Source organism: Sciurus vulgaris, assembly GCF_902686455.1.
Source record: "Sciurus vulgaris genome assembly, chromosome: 13".
NCBI classification, from domain to species: Eukaryota; Metazoa; Chordata; class Mammalia; order Rodentia; family Sciuridae; genus Sciurus; species Sciurus vulgaris.
The window spans coordinates 62,200,927-62,223,473 of NC_136474.1; the positions used below are offsets into that span (position 1 = coordinate 62,200,927).

The 22,547-nt window shown below is 43.0% G+C and overlaps 1 protein-coding gene across 21 annotated transcripts in view; it reads left to right on the top strand.

Annotated features, from left to right (window-relative positions):
* Window positions 1-22,547, top strand: part of FHOD3 (formin homology 2 domain containing 3) — a 491,479-nt gene that overhangs the window by 412,622 nt on the left and 56,310 nt on the right. For 11 of the 21 annotated variants that reach the window (XM_079108491.1, XM_079108492.1, XM_079108488.1 and 8 more), the window contains 2 exons: window positions 15,130-15,408; window positions 21,363-22,246. In XM_079108491.1, coding sequence (XP_078964617.1) covers window positions 15,130-15,408; window positions 21,363-22,246 — 1,163 coding nt within the window. The remainder of the gene's footprint in view (window positions 1-15,129; window positions 15,409-21,362; window positions 22,247-22,547) is intronic. The other 10 variants (XM_079108496.1, XM_079108478.1, XM_079108497.1 and 7 more) reach the window with 1 other exon arrangement.

Sequence of the window (22,547 nt, forward strand, 5' to 3'; positions counted from 1 at the left end):
AGATGTTATCCTTATTTTCCTGAGGGTCAAATGGGTTGGAAGATTTGCTTCAGATTTATTGGTACAGTGCTGGGAAGAGAACCAAGTGTTCTGGCCCCATCACAACCATTTATCCTGGTTCCACAGAATTCATGGTGGTGTACAGATCTATACTGCGCCATCCCTAAGCCTGCCTTCTCCCTGCAAATTTCCCATTTCTTACTACAGAGAACGATAGTTGCCTGAGATGTGATTTCTTGCATCATATCTGCAAAAATTGTGGCCTACATTTCAGAATTGTATCTGTAAGAAAAGGAAAGACTAATATTTGTTATTATATAGAAACTTCCAGATGATCATTTACTTTATGGATTCTTTTGCTACAGATCATTACTCAAATTCTGAAGAACTTTAAAAAGCAGAAAATACAGCATTTAGAAAAAATCTTTTTCTTTTCTCTTATGTTTTTAGAAGGAGAAGGGCTAATGGCTAAATACCAATAGCATTATGTGCCATCTAGTGAGAACTGTCAGCCAAAATCCTTCCCAGCTAAATCTGCTGTAATTCTTGTATAAATGATGCCACTAACCCCCACCATCAAGTCAAAATGTGTTTGAATTACTTTTCCATCTGGCCCTCTTGTGGCTCACAGCAGATGTGTGTCCCAACACTGCCTAGACTTAGTGGTGATGGTCTGAGTATTTTTCCTCTGTGTAAAACTACTAGGCCCAAGTGAGGAAAAGACATCTGCATGCATTCTCCTTTGTACTGTTCAGAAATCGATGCAGACCATTATCTCAGAGTTTAGGTAGAAATGGTAGGGTATCTCTTTTCATCCACTGCTATGAAATCCTTACCTTATTTTTCACAAAGCCCTGGGGGTTTGCATCAGAACATGTATCTAATAAGTTTATTTTCTATTAATAATTTAGGGAACTCACAGATGACTCTGAAAGCAAACAAGTCCTTGTCACTCATTAGAGAAAATATATTGTTCCTATTGGGATGAAGTTCTTCAGTATGACTCTTCACACAGTTGCACTGAGGATTAAAAAATAATAATCTATGTATCCATAAATGAAGTCAAAATAGCCAAGTAGACTATTATCCCCATAGGTTGATACCTATTCACCTGAAAAACTATTCACCTGAAAACTAGATTTTGACAGTGGTCCCTGCAGTGTGTGCTAGGATTGAACTGCCTTCCCTAGCGAGTTAGAACTATGTCTCCACCTTGCTCTGTCTCTCACACACGAGTCTCTCCTAAGGTCAGGTGGAGAGAAATGACTTTTCCCAGTGGAAGAAAGCTGCTACCAAGATTTGATAAGTGACTTTTGCCCACTAGCTGCTTCACAGAAGCATGCATAATGGCTAGGTTATTTTTGTTAACTTGGTAGCCCCCATATTGCACACAGAAAAGACACTTCGAGATGTGCTTGGAAATTTTTGCCTCACTGTATTAACTTTGTGTCAAGAAACATAACATTCAACAGCAGTTTCTTTTTCTACTTATTTTTTTGTACTCTTAGATGTTTCCAAATGCCTCCCTGGTATGACTCTGGGAGTATATGTCCTATTCAGTTGGGCCTTGACCTGGCAAGCATTTACATAAATTACTGAAAACAGTATTCTGATATTTTCTCTCAAGCATTTAAAGTAGTAGCAAACATGACAATTCTTCCAGCCTCCTGATTCTCAAACATGGAAACAAAGCATAGACACACAATTGAATGAGCTGTCTGCTAAAACAGATAATCATTTTTCAGGGAGACAGCTGTTCATCAACCTGGTTGGGGTCATTGTTAGCATCAACTGAACATCTTTGTCACTTTCATTGTGTTTAATATGTTTGACTCTCATTCAGATGTAGGCATTCTCTTACGTTACCTAATCCACACGGCCCAAGTCAGAAACATCTGGAATCCTATTTCCACCTGGCGATGGAATATCATTAGTCATTAGCTTCATGCTTGCTTGTTCACTAGCATAAAGATTTTGGACACATCCGGTCCAGTGCTTCATGAACTGGCAGGAAACTTGATTCTTTGTGGGTCTATTACTCAGGTCTGCCCCGTTTCCCTGTACCTCACCTGCTGCTACTTGATACCATTTGTTCAGCTAGACAAAATCTCTCAGGAGCTCTATCCAAGGCCAAGATCCTACCTACTGCACCTGCTGTGGGGTCTTCCTAAGAGGCTTTGCCAGTCACTGGGGTTTTTTTTCTTGCTATTTCTCAGTCTCTAAAAATGTAAAAAGACAAAAAAAATTCCGTTTTTTTCACTATGGAGATTGACAGTTTCCTGCAACTTGTTTTCTTGCACCATATTTTGACACATTATATAGTCTTTAGTGTTTTTGAAGTAGGCAAAGTATAAATCTTAAGTAAAGATGAAGCACAGGATGGCATTGGAAAACTTGGTAAAGGACGTTATCTGTTAAACTTGGTAATTTCATAGGCACTATTGGGTGTCAAGAATTGTGAGGGTTCTGAGACTTAACCTACTTATAATTTATATGAAACCTGTACCCACTTATAAGGTATTAAGTAGGCCTGCCTAGTCTCATGGAAAATAGCAGAAGACACAAGACACCAAGGTCAGAGACAAAGGACTTTATTACTTGTGCAACAGTAGTCGTTTTTCCAAGTTTCAATTTCCATAGTGAAGTGGGTAAGACCCAATGATACCTGTTTACACAGTGTGATGAACCTGAAGAGAAAGAAACTTTGATCAATTTATTATTATTTTTAGATAGACACAATGCCTTTATTTTATTCATTATGTGATACTGAGGATCAAACCCAGAGCCTCACATGTGCTAGGCAAGCTCTCTACCACTGAGCCAAAACCCCAGCCCCTCAGATCATTTATAATGAGCAGTAAGCATATCTTCCCTTCAGCCTAGGGCAGGCAGTTACAGTGGGTAATAAATGATCTAGTGCTTTGTTCAGGAAGGGGACACTATTTCACTCTTCTTTGGAAAGATATTCCAGATCAAGCTATCAGTGCCTCTGGTTGCAAGACTACAGAAACACGGGAGATCCATAAATAATTGTTTATACCCTTAAATTATAATGGTTTTTAACCAAGCTTTACTATCAAATCCGTATCCTAAGTCTGTTTAATATAAACAAAATAAGTTTGAACAGTAATTTACTTGCTTATCCTTACTTAACAAAAAGGAGTGTCGGAAGCTGTGACACCTACATCTGGAGGTGCTCACAAAGAGCCTGGCTTATAGACTGGGTGAGGCATCAGTGCCTGTCAGCCAAGGTCAGAGCCGTGGGTCAATGCTTTTAGGTACACTCAGGAGGTACCAAGTATGGTGCAATGAGAATTCTTCAGTCTTTGGTACTTGGGGATTTTCAGTCAGTACCTGAAACCTGGTGAGTAGCAAAGGGTAAGAACTCTCAGGCTCCTTCTAGCATTTTTATCTGAGCTCAGGAACTTCATCATCATTTTGTCATCTCTATCACACCTCCTCTCTCCAGTATCCCTGCCCTTCCCCCATCTAGCCTGTAATGCATTTGTTCAAAATGACACAGTACCTTCAGTGTAGCCAGGTAAGCACACATTGATTTTCTAGCCTCTAAAATTATGCTTTTTCTGGAAAACCCCTGGCTTCAGAGTCCCTGTAGAGCATTTTGTGTACCTCTAAATGTGGCATGCATCTTCAGGCTTTCGAAGATGGAACTTCTCTGAGAAAGCTGCCTCTGCCTGATGTGTTGGAAAGTTCCAGTAGGTTTTTTTTTTTTTTTTTTGATCCAATCTTTCTGGATCCTTCTGTATCCTCTAGACAATCTCCAGATGAATGTGTTACTTGCCTTTCATGTCATCTACATTTCTCATTGTTTTATCTGTCTTTCTCTTTGTTTTGTTGGAATGTTCTCACTCCTCTTCTGTCTGCCCTCTAAGTGGTTTTCCTAACATTTCTCTCCAACTTCCTCATTTCATCCACACCCTCTCACCAGGCCCTCATTTTCCCAATTGTGATTTTTAGCTACTTGCTATATACTGAAACCTGCCATATCTCTTTCTCAGTCTTGGCCCTTTTGGGCTAAGGTGAGTGCTTTTCATCTTTTCAGATATCTCCGTCTAAATGTCCCTCAGACACCTCAGACTTGCCAGCTGCCAGTTTGAGGGACATTCAAGTGGGAGGTGTTTCCCATTTTCATGCATAAGCTACTGCCTACCCTCAACCCTGTTTTACATTTTTTAGTCCTCAGCTGGAAAAGTCCATCTCTCTTGGGCCAGTCGTTTAAGCTGGAAACTTACCAATAATTTTCGTTCTCTCCTTCAATACTCACCCCACATCCAGTCAATCAAAGGATTTGTTGTGGTACTTTCTCTCAAATCAACCATCTTCGCTCCTCTCCATGACTATCGTGGAGATGACCTTAACTGTCACCATATGAACTATGTCAATTGCTTCTAGCAGGTCTCACTTCTTCAAGGTTCTTGCAGCAACCCAGTGTTCCCTCTCACCAAATCACATCTATATACTTATATTCTAAAATCCCCTCAGTGGTTCTCCATAATCTACAATGTTAGTTCAGATTTTACATGGCATTTAATACCCTTGGTTTTCTTTGGTCCCTACCAACTTTTATCAGTACAACATCCTCAGGTGTTATGTTCTATCCACACCAAACTACTCTCAGTGCCGGAAAAGGGCCATGTTCTCTTAGGTGTGCCTCTGAGCAAAGTCTGATCCCTTGGTGCCCATTGGAGCCTTACCCATCTGGTTGAAGCATTTTCCTGTTCTCAAAGCCTCCTTTGATTCCTCTTGTGTTTCCCTTTTATCTTGTCCTCAGGTGGGATACAGGGCTTCTCTCACTGGGTGTAAGTGGTCCTCCCACTTATCTGCGTGCTTCTCAGGGGAGGGTTCATACCTGCACTCAAGTTTGCCACCTCCTGGTGCTTGGAACAGAATAGGCATTCAGTAAATATATTCTGAGTTGGTGAATGAACAGACAGGGAAAAGGAAAGTAGACACTTTCATCTACCAAGACAGAGATGGCCCTTTTACCCAGAAAGAAATTTATTACATGGACCATGGGTAGAGGACATGTATCTGACTATATAGGCTATATTATGAGGACAGAATACATAACATTGACTTAAGCAAGAGGGAACTTTTGCAATGACTTGACATAATATACCTGGGACATTTATTTCTGAATAACTAATACAGGAGAAAATTCTGAGGATGATTCTTGAAAATTTGATAGTTAAGTATTTGTCTTAAAATGTAATGCTCCCTTATGAATGTAAATCAGTATAGCCACTATGGAAATCAGTATGAGGTTCCTTAAAGCTAAAAATAATATTTGTATGACCCAGCAATACCACTCTTTCATATTTATTCAAATGAATTGAAGTCAGTATATCTTAGAGATAACTGCATACTCATGTTTATTGCAACACAATTCACAATAGCCAAGTTATAGAATCAGTTTAGGTGTCCCTCAACAGGTTAATGGGTAAAGAAAATGTGATATATACATATATATACATACATATATATACATACACACACACGTACAGTTAAGTTTTATGCAGCATAAAGAAGTATGAAATTGTCATTTTTAGGAAAATGGATGGAACTGGAGACCATAATTTTGAGTGAAATATGCCAGACTCAGAAAAATACCATACACTTTGTCTCATGTGGAAACTTGAGGAGAAAAAAAAAAAAAAAGAGAGACTGCTTGAAATTAGAAGGGAGACTAATAGGTTAGAGGAAGAGAATTGGGGAGGGAGGAAAAGAGAGTAGGAAGGCATTGGTGAGCAAAGTTGATCAAATTATGTTTTCATATATGTCCAAGTATGCCACAATGAAACACACTTTTTGTATAATGAATATGTAACAATAAAAATTAAAATGCCCCCTAAGTTCATTCGGTTGCTATAACAAAATATTATAAACTGTGTAACTTACAAACAGCATTTATTTCTCATGGTTCTTGAGGCTGATAAGCCCAAGACCAAGGCACTGGCATGTGTAGTGCCAAATAAGGGCCCTCTTTCTGCAACGTAGATGATGTCTTATCACCATATCCTACCATGATGGAAGTTGTCTGAGGGCTCTTTGTCTCTTTCATAAAGTCACTCATCTCTTTCACAATGGCTCTGCCCCAGTAACTTAAAGGCCCTGCCTTCCAATACTATCACTTTGGGAGAATATTTTGGGGGGGGGATATAAGTATTTAATCCTTTGCATCCCTTGTTTTAAAGTGAATTCCATTTCAATTCAAGATTTCCTTTTCTTTGTGCGTTTATTTGCTTGTGAATGAAGTGCAGATAAACTGGTTTGTCGATTAAGAGGAAAGCCATATTGTTGGTCACCAGCCGTGTTGGTTGGTCAGGAAGGGTTTTTTTGAATGAGAATTCAAAAGTGAGATTTCAAGCCATGCCCCCATCTCAGGCCAGCTGATTCTGCTTGGTTATGGTCTACAGGCAGGGACTTGGAGATGTAGCTCAGGTGGCATAGCACTTGCCTATCATGTGCAGGATCCTGGATTCAATTTGCAATAAACAAATGAACACACACACACACACACACACACACACACACACTCTCACACACACTGGCAGGAAGAGCTACTATTTTCTGACGCTATTAGTTTGGACCTTATTATATCTCTTGACTGAGGTATAATAGGCAAGTTTAGCTAGTAAATACTTTGGAGAATATACGTTTTTGTCATGTCTGAGTTTCTGTGCAGTAGCCCAGTGCCTGACACATGATAGGTCTCAAATGTTCATTGAATGAGTGAATTTTGCCTCTGGGTGCATCAAAGCACCTATTTAAGAGTAACCATATCCTACTAAGCTTGAAAAACTGAATTGTTCAAAAAACTCAAGCTCTAACAATTCATTTACAAGGTGCTACTACTCAGGACTGTCCATTTAATGTTAAAGTGCTCCTTTGACATTCTGAAACTGGACAAGAGCTAGAGGGGTACTGGAAAGCATGGCCAGTTTAGAATCAGTGTCGTCATTCTTGAGGAAAGGATCCTCTTTGTCCTTGTAAGGAAATGGGCATCTGGTTGACCCAGGTGCTCCAGCGGTCTCACTGGGCATACAAGGACAAAGAAGGACTAGAATGGATCCTGTTTGATACAATTGAACAAAAATAAGATCTGCCTGTCTGACTTAAGGAAACATAACTAAACAAGGTCACAGGAAGCCTTCATGACCTAGCGTTGGTATTTTTGTTTGATTTCAAGGTAATGAAATATACAGTAGTAAATAATTCAGTAACCCTTAAACTACTTTATCAGCTTTCATTCATACTGAGAAATAGAATATTCACCCTGTATATTATCAAGAGCATAATAATTAGACCTGGAACTGGCTGCATTTTTATTGTGTATAGGAAACTATGGTAGAATTAAATCATATACATGTTTGACCAAGTGAATTCAAGCAGAAATAATCTGAGGGGCAAGAGAGGGTAATGGACTTTATAAATTAAATAACCCTCATTATCCTTTCCAGTATCCAACTCAAGTCCACGTCCCTGAGTAACATGAGAGACTTAGATCTGGTTTTTGACAGGAGCCATTCCTGATTGCCATGTGCCTTGGAACATGAATAATGTGCTGCATCAAATGTGATTTTACAATCTAAGGATTTTGATTTGGGGTAACGTGGCCAGTGAGGGCAAACACAGAACTTCTTGTAGAGTGCCACTAAAGCTGAATGACAATCTTGATTGGTGGCACTATGGAGGGAGTTCTGGGATCTATAAAGTGACACCTTTAAAAGGGGCTTAAGAAGTGGCTTACACCTAAACCTGTTTAAGTGGTCCAGTGTGAAAACTTGAGAACAAGGCTAGACTTAGTTTTGAGAACAAATGAACCATTAAATCAGTATTTTACAGGTGATCATGTGGTTCTTTTATAAATTTGAGTAGCCGAGTTGGTACTTATCCTAATGAAGCTATTCCTGTGAGTAAAGATTCTCAACCAAGGTGATTTTATTCTTTGCCAGTATCTGAAGTCATCTTTGGTCATCATCATAGTGGGAGAGAAATAGGTGGTAGATGCTAAAGGCCTCTAGTGAGTAGAAGCCAGGGATGCTAAACATCCTCTAACTTATAGGACAGCCTCCCACAGCAAGGAATTATTTGACCCAAGTGCCCATGGGACTAAGACTGAAAAAGCCCACTTTAGATGAGTCTTAGTGAACGGCTTAGCAAGACCTGGCCTCATACCAAGGACAAAGTCTGAAGAATTTTCAAAAGTTGTGAGTTTTTTCTCTTGGGACCTTTTTCAGATTTATGTGATTAAACCATGAGTTTAAAGTCGATGGTGTTAGCTATTAGCTCTGAACTGGGGAGGTCTCTGGAATCTACATAGTTTGGAGCAACTGTTATAGAACTGGCTGGCCCAGACTTTGGTTTCATAAGACCTGCCAGAAAGCCAAGTCCTGGCAAAGTCATCGAGACACTACCACAGACTGAAACTGATTGAAGCCACCCAAAGATTTATTAAGTTTAGCTCTTTGTACCAGCAGCTCATCTCTTCAAAGAAAAGTCGCATGACAAGAGATTCCAAATGGACACTCTGGACTCAGCTGTTGGGGACATTGATGATAATAGAATTGGAATGTTTGTGCCCACTCTACTTCTTCTTTTTTTTTTTTTTTTTTTTAAATACCCAGGGCTTTTCATATAGGCCAAACTGGGTTCCAGTCCTCATTGTGTTCCATGGGTTCTGCTTTGTAAGTGAGGTGTTGCTGAAAACAGGTGGCACTTTCCGAGGTGACTGAAGGCATTCCATGTGCAACTTGGCAGAGGTGCTGAGAGGTCAGGGGGCATCAGAGAGTGGTCAGGCACTCAGAGAAAGCAGCTAGAAACATTTTCCCACCTCTCGATATGAAGGAATTGGTGAATGACTGGAATCTGGTAAGAGTCATAGCCAGGGGACTGAAGCCATGGATGGAATGAGTGATTTGACAACCTTTGCCAGACTTGTGCCCCCATGAAGGGAACAAGAATTAACGATTCTAGCCCCTCTTTACTCCTACTTTTACTGGTCCTTCCCAGGGGTCACCTATCTGAAAGTGAGAGGAGCAAAGGCAGGCAGTGCTCCTGTAGAGGAGAGCTCCTAGGGCACAGAACAGGAGCAATGGGAGCAACCTGAGAATATCCAACCTGCCATGTGACCCTGGGCAAGTTGCTTAATCTTTCTGAACATGGTTTATCATTTCTCCCAAGGAGACATTAACCTTTACTTCATGGTGTGGGTGTGGGAACTAAATAGAATGATGTAGTATGGTTCCTGGCACAGTGCCCCAGTGGAGAAGGCACTCAATATATACTAACTTTTATGTTTCCTTCATTTAAGACCAAGCAGGGCCTGAACTGCAGTGAGGTTTGGGAACCAGAAGAGGAAGGTAGTGTTGGGCATTTGGAGGGACCGAGAGGGAGATGGTAGGTAGAAATGAATATCTGCCCTAGCCAAATTGGGAACAGGGAGGAGCCAGCTGACATCTTCAGGTCCTTCATCACTTCTCCCCCAGTTCTGTAATCTGCAGGAGGGTGCACCACCCCATTCTCCACCCCACTGGGCAGGCTTTTGTATCCCCAGGAAAAACACCGAAATGCTCAGTCTTTTCCTGGCTTCTCAGGTTGATGGAATCCCATCCTGACTTTCTAGCCACTTTCACTCCAGTCATGTCTGTCTCCTGGGATAAAGAATTCTTTTCAGTGGCTGTGTTAACTCTAGATCCTTCCCCCACAGGATGGTGACAGCACAGTTCCCCATAGTGATATAGTAAACCTCCTCTTCCTAATATTTCTTATAAATGATCCATTCCCATATTCTTTTAATTAGTTTGATTTTTTCCCCCTCCTCATATTCCTCCCACCCCAACCTTAAAATCTAGTTTAAAGCCCTCTGAATCAGATCAGTGGCGTCCTGGCCAAATGCATTTTTCTGCTCTTTGCTAAGTGCATTCTGGCGCTGCTGAGCTCCATCAGTCTGCTCTCAGGCTGTGGTCCAGGGAGACAGATCCCAGTTTTGGACTCTGTGGACGTTGCCAGGCCATCCTTGCATGTCCTCCTTTCACTTCCAAACTCTCACCCCCCACCAGGAGAAGGGCCGGCTGGGCACCAGCCCAAGTCCTCCTTGCCGTTCTCCTCCCTGGCACAGCCCCAGAGAGGCAGGCAGATCTTTGTGTCCTTCCATCTGAGGTTATGGACCAGTGTGTGGAGCCCTGCAGGGTTTGGTTATCACAGTTATTCCTGAGCCTGCCTCAAACGAAGATGTTGCTGCGGGGTCCTTACGGGCACTTGCTAAGTGCTTTTTTCTGTCTAGCCACCTGGTATGATGCTCTGTTCTGTTCTTCAGCCTCAGCTTTCAGGGGTCATTACAGAGCCCTCGCCAGAGAGGGGTCGTAAGGACTTCAGCTGACAGTTCACGTAAAATGCCCCATAGTCATTCCTCAGAGGGAGCCAGCAGCCCTGGCCAGCCTGCTGCTTCCCTCAAATGTGAACACAACACAGCTCCTCCCCCCTGTTCATAAACCAGTGTCCTTACCCGCGTGTGCCTTGCCCATGTGGTACTGGGTTCTCCTTTGTCTCTCTTTCCAGCTGCTTGGTTGGCTTTCACCTCCTCGCAGGCTCTTCTCCACAGGTGTGCTTCCTGGACTGTTGATTCCACCTTAACCAGAGCTCACCCACAGCTCACAGGAACACCTGAACTAGTCCCAGTAGAAAATGTGCTTTGCCTGTGACACAGGCATAGGTAGGAGGCCTCTAGACAAAGGACTTGTAACCTATCTCTATCTGAAGTAACTGTCACTGCCTTAGGGTAAAGTCTTAGGTCCTTCTCTCAGCACCCTAGGCCCATTGTCCCAACCCCAAATTGCTGTCCACCTCCCCTTGCTCTCTCAGCTCCAGTCACACAGGACATCTTTTATTTCCTCTGAATACTCTGTGCTCCGGGGCTGCCTGTGCTCTTCCCTCTGCCCAGAATGTTCTTATAGCCACTTTCCCCCTTTAATTCCCCCTCATCTTTGGAGACTCTGCTTAAATGTCCTTTTGGCACAGAAATAGGGCTCCCCTCCAAGGTCTTGCAACAGACCCTTGCCATAATTTCTCAGGGAGCTGTGCTTTTGATCTTAGAACATGTATAGCATTGATAAGTATTTTTTATTGTGTCTGATGGGAGCTGAGAGGCTGGGATTTCCCTGTGCTCATTGGTAGCAGAGTTCATTGTGGCAGGAAGTTTAGTTTTGATCTCTCTCTCTGTCTGTCTCTCCCCCATCCCTCCCTCCCTCTCCCTCCCTCCCTTTCCCTCTCTCCCTCTCCCTCTCCCTCCCTCCTTCCCTCTCTCTCCCTCCCTCTTTCCTTCTCTCTCTCTCCCCCTCTCCCTCTCCCTCTTCACCCCCCCTCCCTCTCCCTCCCTCCCCCTGTCTGCCGGTACCAGGGATTGAAACCAGGGGTGCTGATCCACGTGCCCACCCCCTTTTACTTTTTATTTTGGGATAGAGTATCACTAGGTTACCAAGGCTGGCTGTGAACTTGAGATCCTCCTGCCTCAGCCTCCCAAGCCACTGGAATTACAGGCAATGCACCCTGTACCCAGCAGGATCTCTTCTCTGTGCCTCTCTGCAGACTTGTGGTGATAGAGCTGGGTATAACTGCTGCATCAGTGTGTCTCTCCATGAACACCACGGCTGGGTCAGAGAAAGGATCATGAACTATTGGCATTAGTAGCAGTTAGGAATTGTAAATGCTGTTTTCACTCCTGTGTTATCAAAAATCTTTGTTCCCTTTAGACCACAGATTTATATGATTCCTCCTGCTTCCTGAGGACTGAAGGTAGGGGACGCTTCCTCTGTATCTGTCCATGGAGCAGCAGGCCTGGCTTAGGGATAGTGACTCAAAGAATGGTTGTACTTATGTAGTGGAGGATATTAGGGAGGTCTTGATAAAAGAGAACAGGAAAAGGGAAGAAAAACATTCTGGAATTTGGTATAGGGTTTTTGAGTCATCCCGGTGCTTCCTATTGATCAGAACTGACAAGAACTTTGTGAGCCAATGCTGGCTTTGTGAACTTGCTGAGGACTCGCCAACATGAAAAGATGAGGTATGACCCTTGGGAAACTTTTGCCCTTGTAGTACCTGTGTTTGATTAAAACAGCAAGGAAAGGGCTCTAGCATGGGACTTGGCTGCTCCCTCCAGGTCTCCTTGTCAGTGTATCTTATGACTCCTGCACATAGGTTCCTCTGTCCTGTGTCCCTAGCTACCTGGTGAGCTCTTTAAAAGCAGAGGTGTGTGGGGTGGAGGACCCTGCCACAACACAAGTCTTGCTTGTTGGCCCTTGGTTATCACCTTTGTTCTCAATCTTTGCTTATTTTAGGTGACTTGTGTGTGATTGTTTAATTTGTTCATCAGTAGGACAGCCTCACATGCCACAGATTTGCAGTCAGACTTATCGGACACAAAAGTCATGTGTTCCGGGCAAGAGGCAGCTTCAGAAATGACTGACTCTCTTTTCAGTCATGAAAAAAGTCACTCTGATGTTTGAATCACTGATTTAAAGGTCTGATTCTGTGAAGTTAGGTTTTAACATATTGGGATGAAATTGCTGTTTCTTCCCATAAGGGTGTGACTTTGCCACTGCTTGCATGTCCATTACTACACTTGTCCAGCCAGTCCCTAGTCAATCAGTGGCCATGTCTCTGCATGAGTCTTGTGTGTTACGTGGAATAAGACGTGGCCGTGGGTTCACATGGGCTGAAGTCAAATAGTTATCAATCATGGATCTTCTCTACTTTTTCTGTCTAGCCTCCTATGGATGGTGAGTAGACCTGGCTGTCCCTGCCAGTGACAGAGCCACCAAAAGACCCCAGACCAGTGTTCCCCAGATGCTCACCATTGAAAACTCAAATGCATGCCACATGCTAGGCTTCTGGAAGCACATTGTTGTTTTGATGTGGCTATTCTGAAGTAAGTGTGTGCAAACACACATGCTTTCTGTCAACCAAATGATGACAATGCTGTTGCTGAAGCTCTGCCTTTGCCATGCTTGTAAAACTAATAGGGTTTTGTATCTCTTTGCTAAATACTATATTATCAAATAAAAAGAAATTACCACAAGATTCTTTCCACACCAAAGGGGATTTTTCTGAAAGGCATGTTCACTCTTTACCATTAAGTAGCTCCATTCTTGTAAAAGAGTACAGTGTGCCCATTCTGCAGCACACAGGCTCACGGTGCTCTGCCCTTTGGCTTCTTCCTGGTACTGCCAGCCTGAGCATCTTTGTCTAGGAACTGCTCTAACATCCCCTATTCCTAAAACCTCCGCTCTAGGGACAGCCCCTAGGTGGCAGAGGGTGTTGGTTGCCCCTGTCTCCTCCCACCAAGCTCTTGGAAGCAGGTTCCTATGCTGGGCTGGAGTCCTCAGCTGAACATGCACAAGGTGAAATCAAGCCCCAAACAGGAAAAGGGAGAGGCCCCATTCCTTCACCCCCAGAACCTACCTGAAGGGCATTGGGGAGATACTGTGGAGGAAGTTTTCTTCCCTATGTTGGAAATTGCCCAGGAATAGGAGGAACACCTGGTGTTTTATTCTGCTTCCCTCCCTACCTAACTCGGCTCCCTTGTTCTTAAGAGGAAGGGGTAGTGGTACTGTCCCAGGTAAGTCCTGTAGAATGAGTTTTTACTAGGAAGCTGAGGGCAGCTGGGCCCCCTGCCCAATAAGGCCTGGATTTTCTTCCCCCATGGTAGTGCCAGAGCCTGGCTTGATGAAGGGCCGAAAATGCTCTGCATACCCCATCACCAGCTGTCCCTGTACTTGAGCCTGCAGGATTCCTGCATAGAGAGATATGCCTGATATGCCTATTCCTCTGGGATCTAGGCAGACCTGGTTCCTGCTACCTGCACATCCTGCCTGGATTTCTTTATCACTTCTGGCAGTGTGTGCCTAGGGCCTAAGTACTGCTCTTGGGATACACTGCCTGGGTTCCAGCAATGTGGCCTTACCCAGCCCCAAGGTCATACCCTCAGGAAGGACCCATTCTCCTCTGGTTTGTGCATGTGGCAATTGGCTCAGAGGTTTTTGCACTGTCAGTCGTTTTGCTGCCCATTCACAGCTCACAGCTAATAGCTTTGCTCAGCAAAAACATGATAAGCCTGACTGCCATTTCCCTGCTCCCTAGAGCACTGCACAAGCAAGAACATGAGCATTTCATCTTGGCGTGAGCATCAAATCACCAATTTTGATGGGTTTACAAATAGTCCTGTGCCCATGAGTGATTCTTTCAAATGGTTTTCAAAATTATGGACTAACTTTACTTTATGAACAATCCAAGCAATGGATGATATGTCTCATTGGTTTAGCCAATGTTTCAGAATACCTTAGGACGCTACTGCTTGTCAGATTGGTTCCCTGTAGATTTTGTTACTTTTACCAGAAGAAGCTAAAGGAGTATGTGTTAGTTTTCTATTGCTATGTAACAAAATACTATAAACATAGTGATTGGAAATGGCATTGGTTTATTGTTTCCCAGTTTGCCTGGGTCAGAAGTCCAGCTTGGCTTAACTGAGGTCTTGGCCCTGACTGTCACGAGGCTAAAATTAAGCTTGTGGCTGGCTGGGCTCTGATTAGGAGGCACTGGGAAGGGTCCACCTTCAGGCCCATTTAGGGTGTAGGCAGAACCCCTCAGTTCCTTGCAGTTGTTGAACTGAGGTCCCTGTTCCTTGTTTTCATTCTCAGTTTCTAGAGGCCACCTACTTTCCTGTCACATGGCCCTCCATCTTGAAAAGCCAGCAATACGAGTAAGATCCTTCTTATGCTTTTCATCTCTGGCTTCTTTTTCTGTTGCTAATTGGAAAATGCTTGATTTTTAAAAGGCTCATCTGATGGAATTGGGCCTAATTAACCTCCATATTTTGACGTCAACTGATTCGGGACTTTCATGTCATCTCACAATCCACAGTCCCTTGCATGCGGTACCCCCATGAGTATCTGCCTGGATCACCAGGGAACAGGAATCTTGGGAGCCATCTTTAGACTTCTGTTCACCACAGAGCAGCACAGAGGAATCAACCTCACATCCATTCTCACATCTTATGTGACGCTCCCCAGAAATCCCTGTTGTCAATGTACTCTCCACTCTTATCTTCACCAGTGAGTGCTGGGGATCCTGAGCCTGAATTGGAGGCAGAGGCAAGGCAAGTTGCCAATGAAGCCAGCCAGGACATAGCCTCTTCCCAAGGGGAAGCAGAGAGTGAAGGGGAGCGGGCACTGGAGCAAGAGCCAGAAGAAAGAGCCTCCCTCAGTGAAAAAGAGAGGCAGAACGAGGAGGTGAATGAGAGGGACAACTGCTCGGCCTCCAGCATCTCGTCCTCCAGCAGCACCTTGGAGAGGGAAGAGAAGGAAGACAAGCTCTCCAGGGACAGGGCAACTGGTAAATGAAACCCCTTTCTGCAGGGATCCTGAGATAGAGGACCTGGTTTGCTACCAAGCTTGTCCATAGACTGACCTCTGGGGTGACCTGCTGGGGCAGCTCCCTCCCCCAGCTGTATCACCCAGCATCTGGACATGAGGAATGTGGCCACACTAACAACCAGCATCCTCCTCCCCCTAGAATGGTGGCCCCCAAACCCTCTGCCATGCTGTTGGCATCTCTCACTTCCACAGGGGAAAATAAAGGGTCCAGGAAATGAGCACTTTTCTGAAGAATGAGTCTTAGAGGAGAAACGCACTTCACTATTTGCTTAATTGTTGATAATAAGGGTGGTTTGTTTCAGTTTCTTATTTTGGTTTAGACATGCCATGTTATTATTTACACCCTTTAAAGCTTTTTTTTTTTTTTTTTAATGAAGTGTGGGAGACCTGGACTTTCAGATGGAAATAGATTTTTTAAATGAATGAATGAGTGCTTCTAAAACTTTGCGGTTCACAGTGCATTGAGGTCAGCTTGATATACTAAACTGGAGTACACCAAATTCAGGTAGTTTTCTCCATTACACTCGGGATCACTCTTTACTATGATGCACATGCTTTTCCTTATGTAATTTTATCTTTTAAGTATTATACCTAGTATTCATTCAGTTCACCTGTGTGTTGGGGGGTGGTGACTTTGCAGTTAAGGACCAAACGGAATGCTAGATTACAGGTTTGGCCCATAAGGACCTCACCAGAGATTAAGGAGGTGGTACCCCAGAAGATTATAGATATTGTAACCATTCACAATACCTGTGAGACCTGCGTTTTCCTGATGTGTGTGCTATCAGGATGGTAGGATGCTGCCTTCCTCACTAACTCTTCACTAGTGGAACCATGTCTTATGGGCTTCCCTCTGTGAGGCAAAATACAAGGAACACACCCTCAAGTCCCAAGCTGCACAGGGACTTATCAGCCATTGCTGTGGCCCATGCTTGGCTTGTTAGTTCCTAGATTGAAATACGTTGTCTCTGAAGCACAGAAGAATGAATGAAAATGGAATGAGTAAATGAAATTAGTCTTCCAAAAGACCTGTCAATCAATGGCACAGTCTAAAATAGTTACTTTTAAAATATTTTTCCAGTTAGGATGTGCTGCTTGATTTTTTTCTCTATATCACTAATCATGATATTATAATAAAAAACTGAAAAAAATTTATGTTTATATCCTAGAAATTGCCCTGAAAAATCTTGTCTTTTGTTGAAGATGCATGTGCTAAAAAGTATTACATAAGCTGATATTTACTTAATTTCCTTCAAAGTCAGATTATAGTTAGTATCCCAAATTCTACTTGTACTATTCCTGTTCATTGAAATTTTGATAATACAGGGCGTATGGTAAATCTTCTTAATCACTTTGGTCTTAAGTCAGATTTTATATATTATGAATAACTTTAAGTATTATTCATCATATCTGGGTTTAGCAGGCCCAAAACATATCAGCAAGTTGGGATTAGTAAAAATAAGACAGGGAACAGAACTTTCTTGGATCAGTTGTGCAGTATTTTTACCAAATAAGGACAACTTTCCAAAAATGGAGACTCTGCTATCAGTGAAGAATCATTGACTTTCTACCAAAAGAGGACGGTGTCCAAGTGTGTAGATGCAGGAATCAGAGTTTCACAGTGACTTTTCTCCAGTGTTGTGAAGAGATTTGATCATGTTTATTTACACTAGCTTATTGGTTTTTAAAAACACCACTGCTCATAGGCACTTGCAGCCATGGAGTCGGGAAGTTCTATCGTAGTAGCTTTTGCTTTCAAAATGTTTTCATAAACCACAAGGAAACTTTAGAGATGATTAAAATGATTACCAATCTTATTTTTAATGATTGTGTCTATTACTGACAAATGAGTGGTTGGCCTTGAAAGAGACTCAACTTATTCCAGTCAGGTGGCTCTATTTTTCTGTCACATGTTCTGCTCTGTGACCTCAGTGTGAGAGGCTTTAGCATAGCATTCATTGCCCATGGTTAAAATGACTTGTGTAATTGTTCTTTGTTGACACTTGAATGTCAGTTTTGTGAGATGAGATGTCTGTCTTGTTCACTGTGAGCCCTCAAGTCCTCACGTTGTGTCTAGAACACAGTAGGGTCTTACAAAGTTATCTCTAGATAAATGAATAAAGAGGTGTCTGGTGTCCTTGTTCTTGATATCAGTGGCCCAGCAGAGAGTTGTGCCACCATCCTCATCTGGCATACACAAGGTGAGATAATGCATTTGAAGGTAGGGCCAGTCTGCAGTGTTCTCCCCAACCCAGAGTCAGAGGGCTGATTGAGCCTTCACCTCCACTTGGAGGCAATGAGGCAATGTGAATCAGTGGTCCATTTTCCCTGGGACAATGGCACTGGGGCCAAGGGGGAACTGAACTTCTATCATACTCTTCTATAGTGAGGCAGTGTGAGTCAGCACCCTCAGGAGGGTGATGATAGCATCACACATCAGGGAGCTGAACACCTGTTTCCACCAAGAACTGTACGCTACACCAGGAAATGGTGACTGCCTGCTAGAAGAGAAGATTCAATAGGATGAAAAGGCTAGCAAATGATACCCACATTTTCCAGGATTCAGTTGAAAATCATTCATCAAGAACCAGGGCAAGTACAACTTGAAAAAAACAGTCAACAGATGTCAACATCAAGATGAGTTTCACATTGGAATTATGTGACAAGAATTTTGAAGCAACCATCATAATCTCAATAACTCAGGAAGTACATGAAGAAAATAAAGTAGCATATGTACAAAAATGAATCAAAGGTAAATTACAGAACTAAAAGGTATAATAACCAAAATAAAAATCTAACTGGAATGGACTTAATAGTAGATCGGAGACAAGGAAGGAAGTAGTGAACTCAAAAACAAGGTCGGTAGAAATGACTCAATCTTAATAACAGAAGGAATGGGAGAAAATGGTTAGAGACACTACAGTACCTCAGAGACCTGTGGGACTATAATAATAGGCCTGACATCTTTGTCACTGGAGTCAAGGAGAGGAGAAAAAGCACAAAGCTGAAAACATGTTGGAAGGAATAATGGCCAAAAATTTTCCAAGTCTGTCAAAAGGCATAAACACACAGGTTTGTGAAGCTGAAAAAACCCAAATAAAGACATCCACACCAAGACAGTGATAAACTTCTAAGAAGTAAAGAGCTAAAATGAAGTTTTGGAGGAGACTAGAAAGAAATACGTGACCAATAGGGGAACACGGATTCTTGTGACAGCTGATCTACAAACAGAAGCCGGCCGGGAGGGCACAGCATTTTGTAAGTGCCAGAAACAACTGACAACCATGAACTCTGAACCTAGCAAAGGTATCCTTTAAAGAACAATGGGAACGTAAGACCTTCTCAGATGAATACAAACTAAGAGAATCTGTCACTGGAAGATCTACCCTTAAAAAATGGTGGAATTCTTTACCAAATGGAAGAATGTTCTTTGAACAGATAAGAAATGATAATGGAAGGTTTGGAATTTCAGGAAGGAAAGAACACAAGAATGGGTGAAAATAGGGTAAATAAAATAGACTTTCTCCTCAGAGGTTTCTGAAATAATATTTGAAGGTTGAAGCAAAAGTTTTAAAATCATTTGATATGTAGTATTCTCTGTATAGAGAAGAAATATTTCAGATAATTTTAAAAGCATAGATGGTAAAAGGAACTAAATTAAGTTTTTGACATTGCTTTTAAAGTGGTAAAACATCAACTAGTAGATCATGGCAGGTTAGTGTGTATATTATAACACCCCCAGCAACCACTGAGAAAAATATTTGAAGTAATGTACATAAAAACACTATAAAAATCAAAATAATTTCTGAAAAAATATTCAAGTAGTGCACAATAGCCAAGAAAGGAGAAACGGGAAACAACCAAAACAAATGACAGATTTAAGCCCTAACATTTCAATAGTGACTTTACATTAAAAAAGATTGACAGAGTGGGTTTTTTAAAAAAGCCCAATTATATACTGTTACATGCTGTCTGTATGAAACTTTTCAAACATAATGACAGGAAGATGAAAGTTGGGAAAAGATATATCAAGCAAACATTAATCAAAGAAAAGTAGAAGTAATTATGTTAATATCAGATAAAGCAGACTTCAGAGCAAAGGAAATCACTAAAGACAAAGAGGGACACTATAAAATGATTAAAGTAGATATAAATGTTAGGATCAAAGTATGTTTTATTTGTGTATGAAAATGTCATGGAAACCCATTATTTTGTAAAATTAATATGCACTAACAATTTTTTAAAAGACAAAAATGAATGAACAAAATAAGCAAGAAAACCAGCAAGGTACAAAAATTACCTTGAAATACACTCTTTTTCCTGTTGCCAAAATATGAAAGGCCAACATTTCCCATGAAATGGAGAAAGAGCCAGGTTGTCTGTTGCATCTCAGCCACTTAAGTATCGTGACATCATAGCAGTCTGGACCAGGGTCGTGACAATGGAGGTCATGAGAAAAGTGGCTGGATTCTGCATATGATGTGAGGTTGAGTCAGGACGGCATGCTCCAAGGCACGTGGAGAATGAAAAACTAGGAGTGGAGGGCCATCCCAGTGTTTTTGGAATTGGCAGCAAGGTGCATGAAGCTGAGAGAGCAAACCACTGCAGAAGGTGCTACGGTGAGGGGTAAAGGTAAAAAATCTGCGAATGTTAAAGCCCTGGGACTAGATGAATTGAAGACGACAAGAGTGAGGTCGATGAATAGGAGAGGGCCAGGGCATTTAAAGGAACAATGAGTCTGGGAAGGAGAAGCAGAAGGAAGCAAACCAGGTGAGTGGTGTAGCCTGGAAGGCTGTATGTGAAGGAGGAGGGAAAGATCAGCTTAGTCTAGTGAGACACAGGTCACTTGGAAAGGAGAAGCTTTAAAGGGCATTGGGAGCAAAAGTTCTATTTGAGTTCTAGAGAAAATAAAAGCAAATTTGGAGGCAGTGAGCAAAACAACTGTTACACTCTTGTAAATGGTTTGACTTCAAAGGAAAGGAGAAAAGTTGGGTGACAGGTGAAGATGTAAATGGGGTCAAAGTTTTTTTTTTAATTGAAGAAATTATTCAGGCTGGGGTTGTAGCTCAGTGGTGTGAGGCACTGGGTTCAATTCTCGGCACCACATATAAATAAAGGTCCATTAACAACTAATAATTTCTTTTTTAAAAATTATTCATATTGCTTCTATGCTGGAAGGAAGGATTTAGCTGGAAAAGCATGGAAGATGAGGACAGAATCACTGGAATGGGCTTCTAATGTAGCAGTGGAGCAGGTGAACCCTGCTAAAGGACAATTTGTGAGTAGTCACAGGAAAGAGGCTGTGTCCTGGGTTTAGGTGCAGGAGGGAGGGTAGAGATGGAATGGAGGCTCTGGAAGATCTTCTGACTTCATCTATTAAGCCGGTAAATGAGGCCATTCCTGAGGATGAGATGGATAGGGAGGTGAGAAGGGAGGGCTGAGGCAAGTTCTGGTGGCATTGAGCCACCATGAGCTTCAAGTGCAGCCAAAGGCATGATTTGTGCAAATACAGAATTGGAATCTGGGGAGAGACAGAGATATCCTTATAGCCCCTCCTATGCCTGCTCTGGGCCAGGGAACTGCTTCCTTGCCTGTCTCCTATAGTTAGAAAAGAGGCCCCTTACCTGTGGCCTTGTTGGGTCCTGACCAGCTGCCACAGGAGGGCAGAGAAAGCAAGGAAAATTTCTCCTATGAACCCAGATGGGAGCCAGGAGCACTGTCATACCTGGAGAGGGTCCTGTTCCTGGAGCAGGCCATCAGTCATGACCCCCTTCTGCTTCAGTTGCTTGTTTTCAGTGTCTTTTCTGAAGTCATTCCATGTGTCTACCCCCCATGTCACCTCATTGGTTTTTTCATGGAATTAAAGCTCCCTTGCCACCTTCTCATTTTTTATTTTCTTCTGTGTGCCTTCAGGTTTGTGGTCCACAGGCATTCAGGATGCAGGTGTAAATGGACAGTGTGGCGACATCCTCACCAACAAACGGTTCATGCTGGACATGCTGTATGCCCATAACAGAAAGTCCACGGATGACGAGGAGAAGGACGAGAGCGAGACTGGGAGCACGGAGCAGGAGGCGGAGGCGGTAGCCAGCCTCGCCTCCAGGATATCCACCCTGCAGGCCAACTCTCAGGCCCCAGATGAAAGCGTCAGGAGGGTGGACGTCGAATGTTTGGATAACCGGGGAAGCGTAAAAGCATTTGCTGAGAAATTCAACAGCGGGGACCTGGGGAGAGGCCCCATCTCTCCTGATGAAGAGTCCAGTGACAAGGCCCCAGAGACAACGCCTGCGCAGCTGAAAACCGAGTCTGATTACATCTGGGACCAGCTCATGGCCAATCCTCGGGAGCTCAGAATTCAAGACATGGATTTCACCGACCTGGGAGAGGAGGACGACATCGACGTCCTGGACGTGGACCTGGGTCACAGGGAAACCCCAGGACCACCTCCTCCACCCCCGCCCACCTTTCTGGGTCTGCCACCCCCACCCCCGCCGCCCCTGTTGGACAGCGTCCCACCCCCTCCAGTCCCTGGTAATTTATTGGCTCCTCCTCCTCCAGTATTCAACTCTCCTCAGGGCTTAGGGTGGTCCCAGGTACCCAGGGGTCAGCCCGCGTTCACGAAGAAAAAGAAGACCATTCGTCTGTTCTGGAACGAAGTCCGGCCTTTCGAGTGGCCATGTAAGAACAACCGCCGCTGCAGAGAATTCCTGTGGTCAAAACTGGAACCCATTAAGGTGGACACTTCCAAACTGGAGCACCTATTTGAGTCTAAATCCAAGGAACTGTCTGTCACAAAGGTAGGCCTGGGCTCTAGCTTGCTTCTTGATTTGCATTGGGGTAGGGCTGAAGAGATACCCTTCTTAAGGTAACGGACTATTTGGTAAAAAATCCACTGGTGTGTATGTATGTGTGTGTGTATATATATATATATATATATCTTTTATGGTAGTGTTCCTGTGCCATATGCTTGGTATAAGTTATGTGAGTTAAACATCAGTTTACTACCATCATGCAAAGCAGCTTTGAGAGAGAGAGAGAGCCTGAGTAAAGCCAAAAAAAAAAAAAAAAAGTCGGCCGCACAGAGAGAGCACAGTCCAG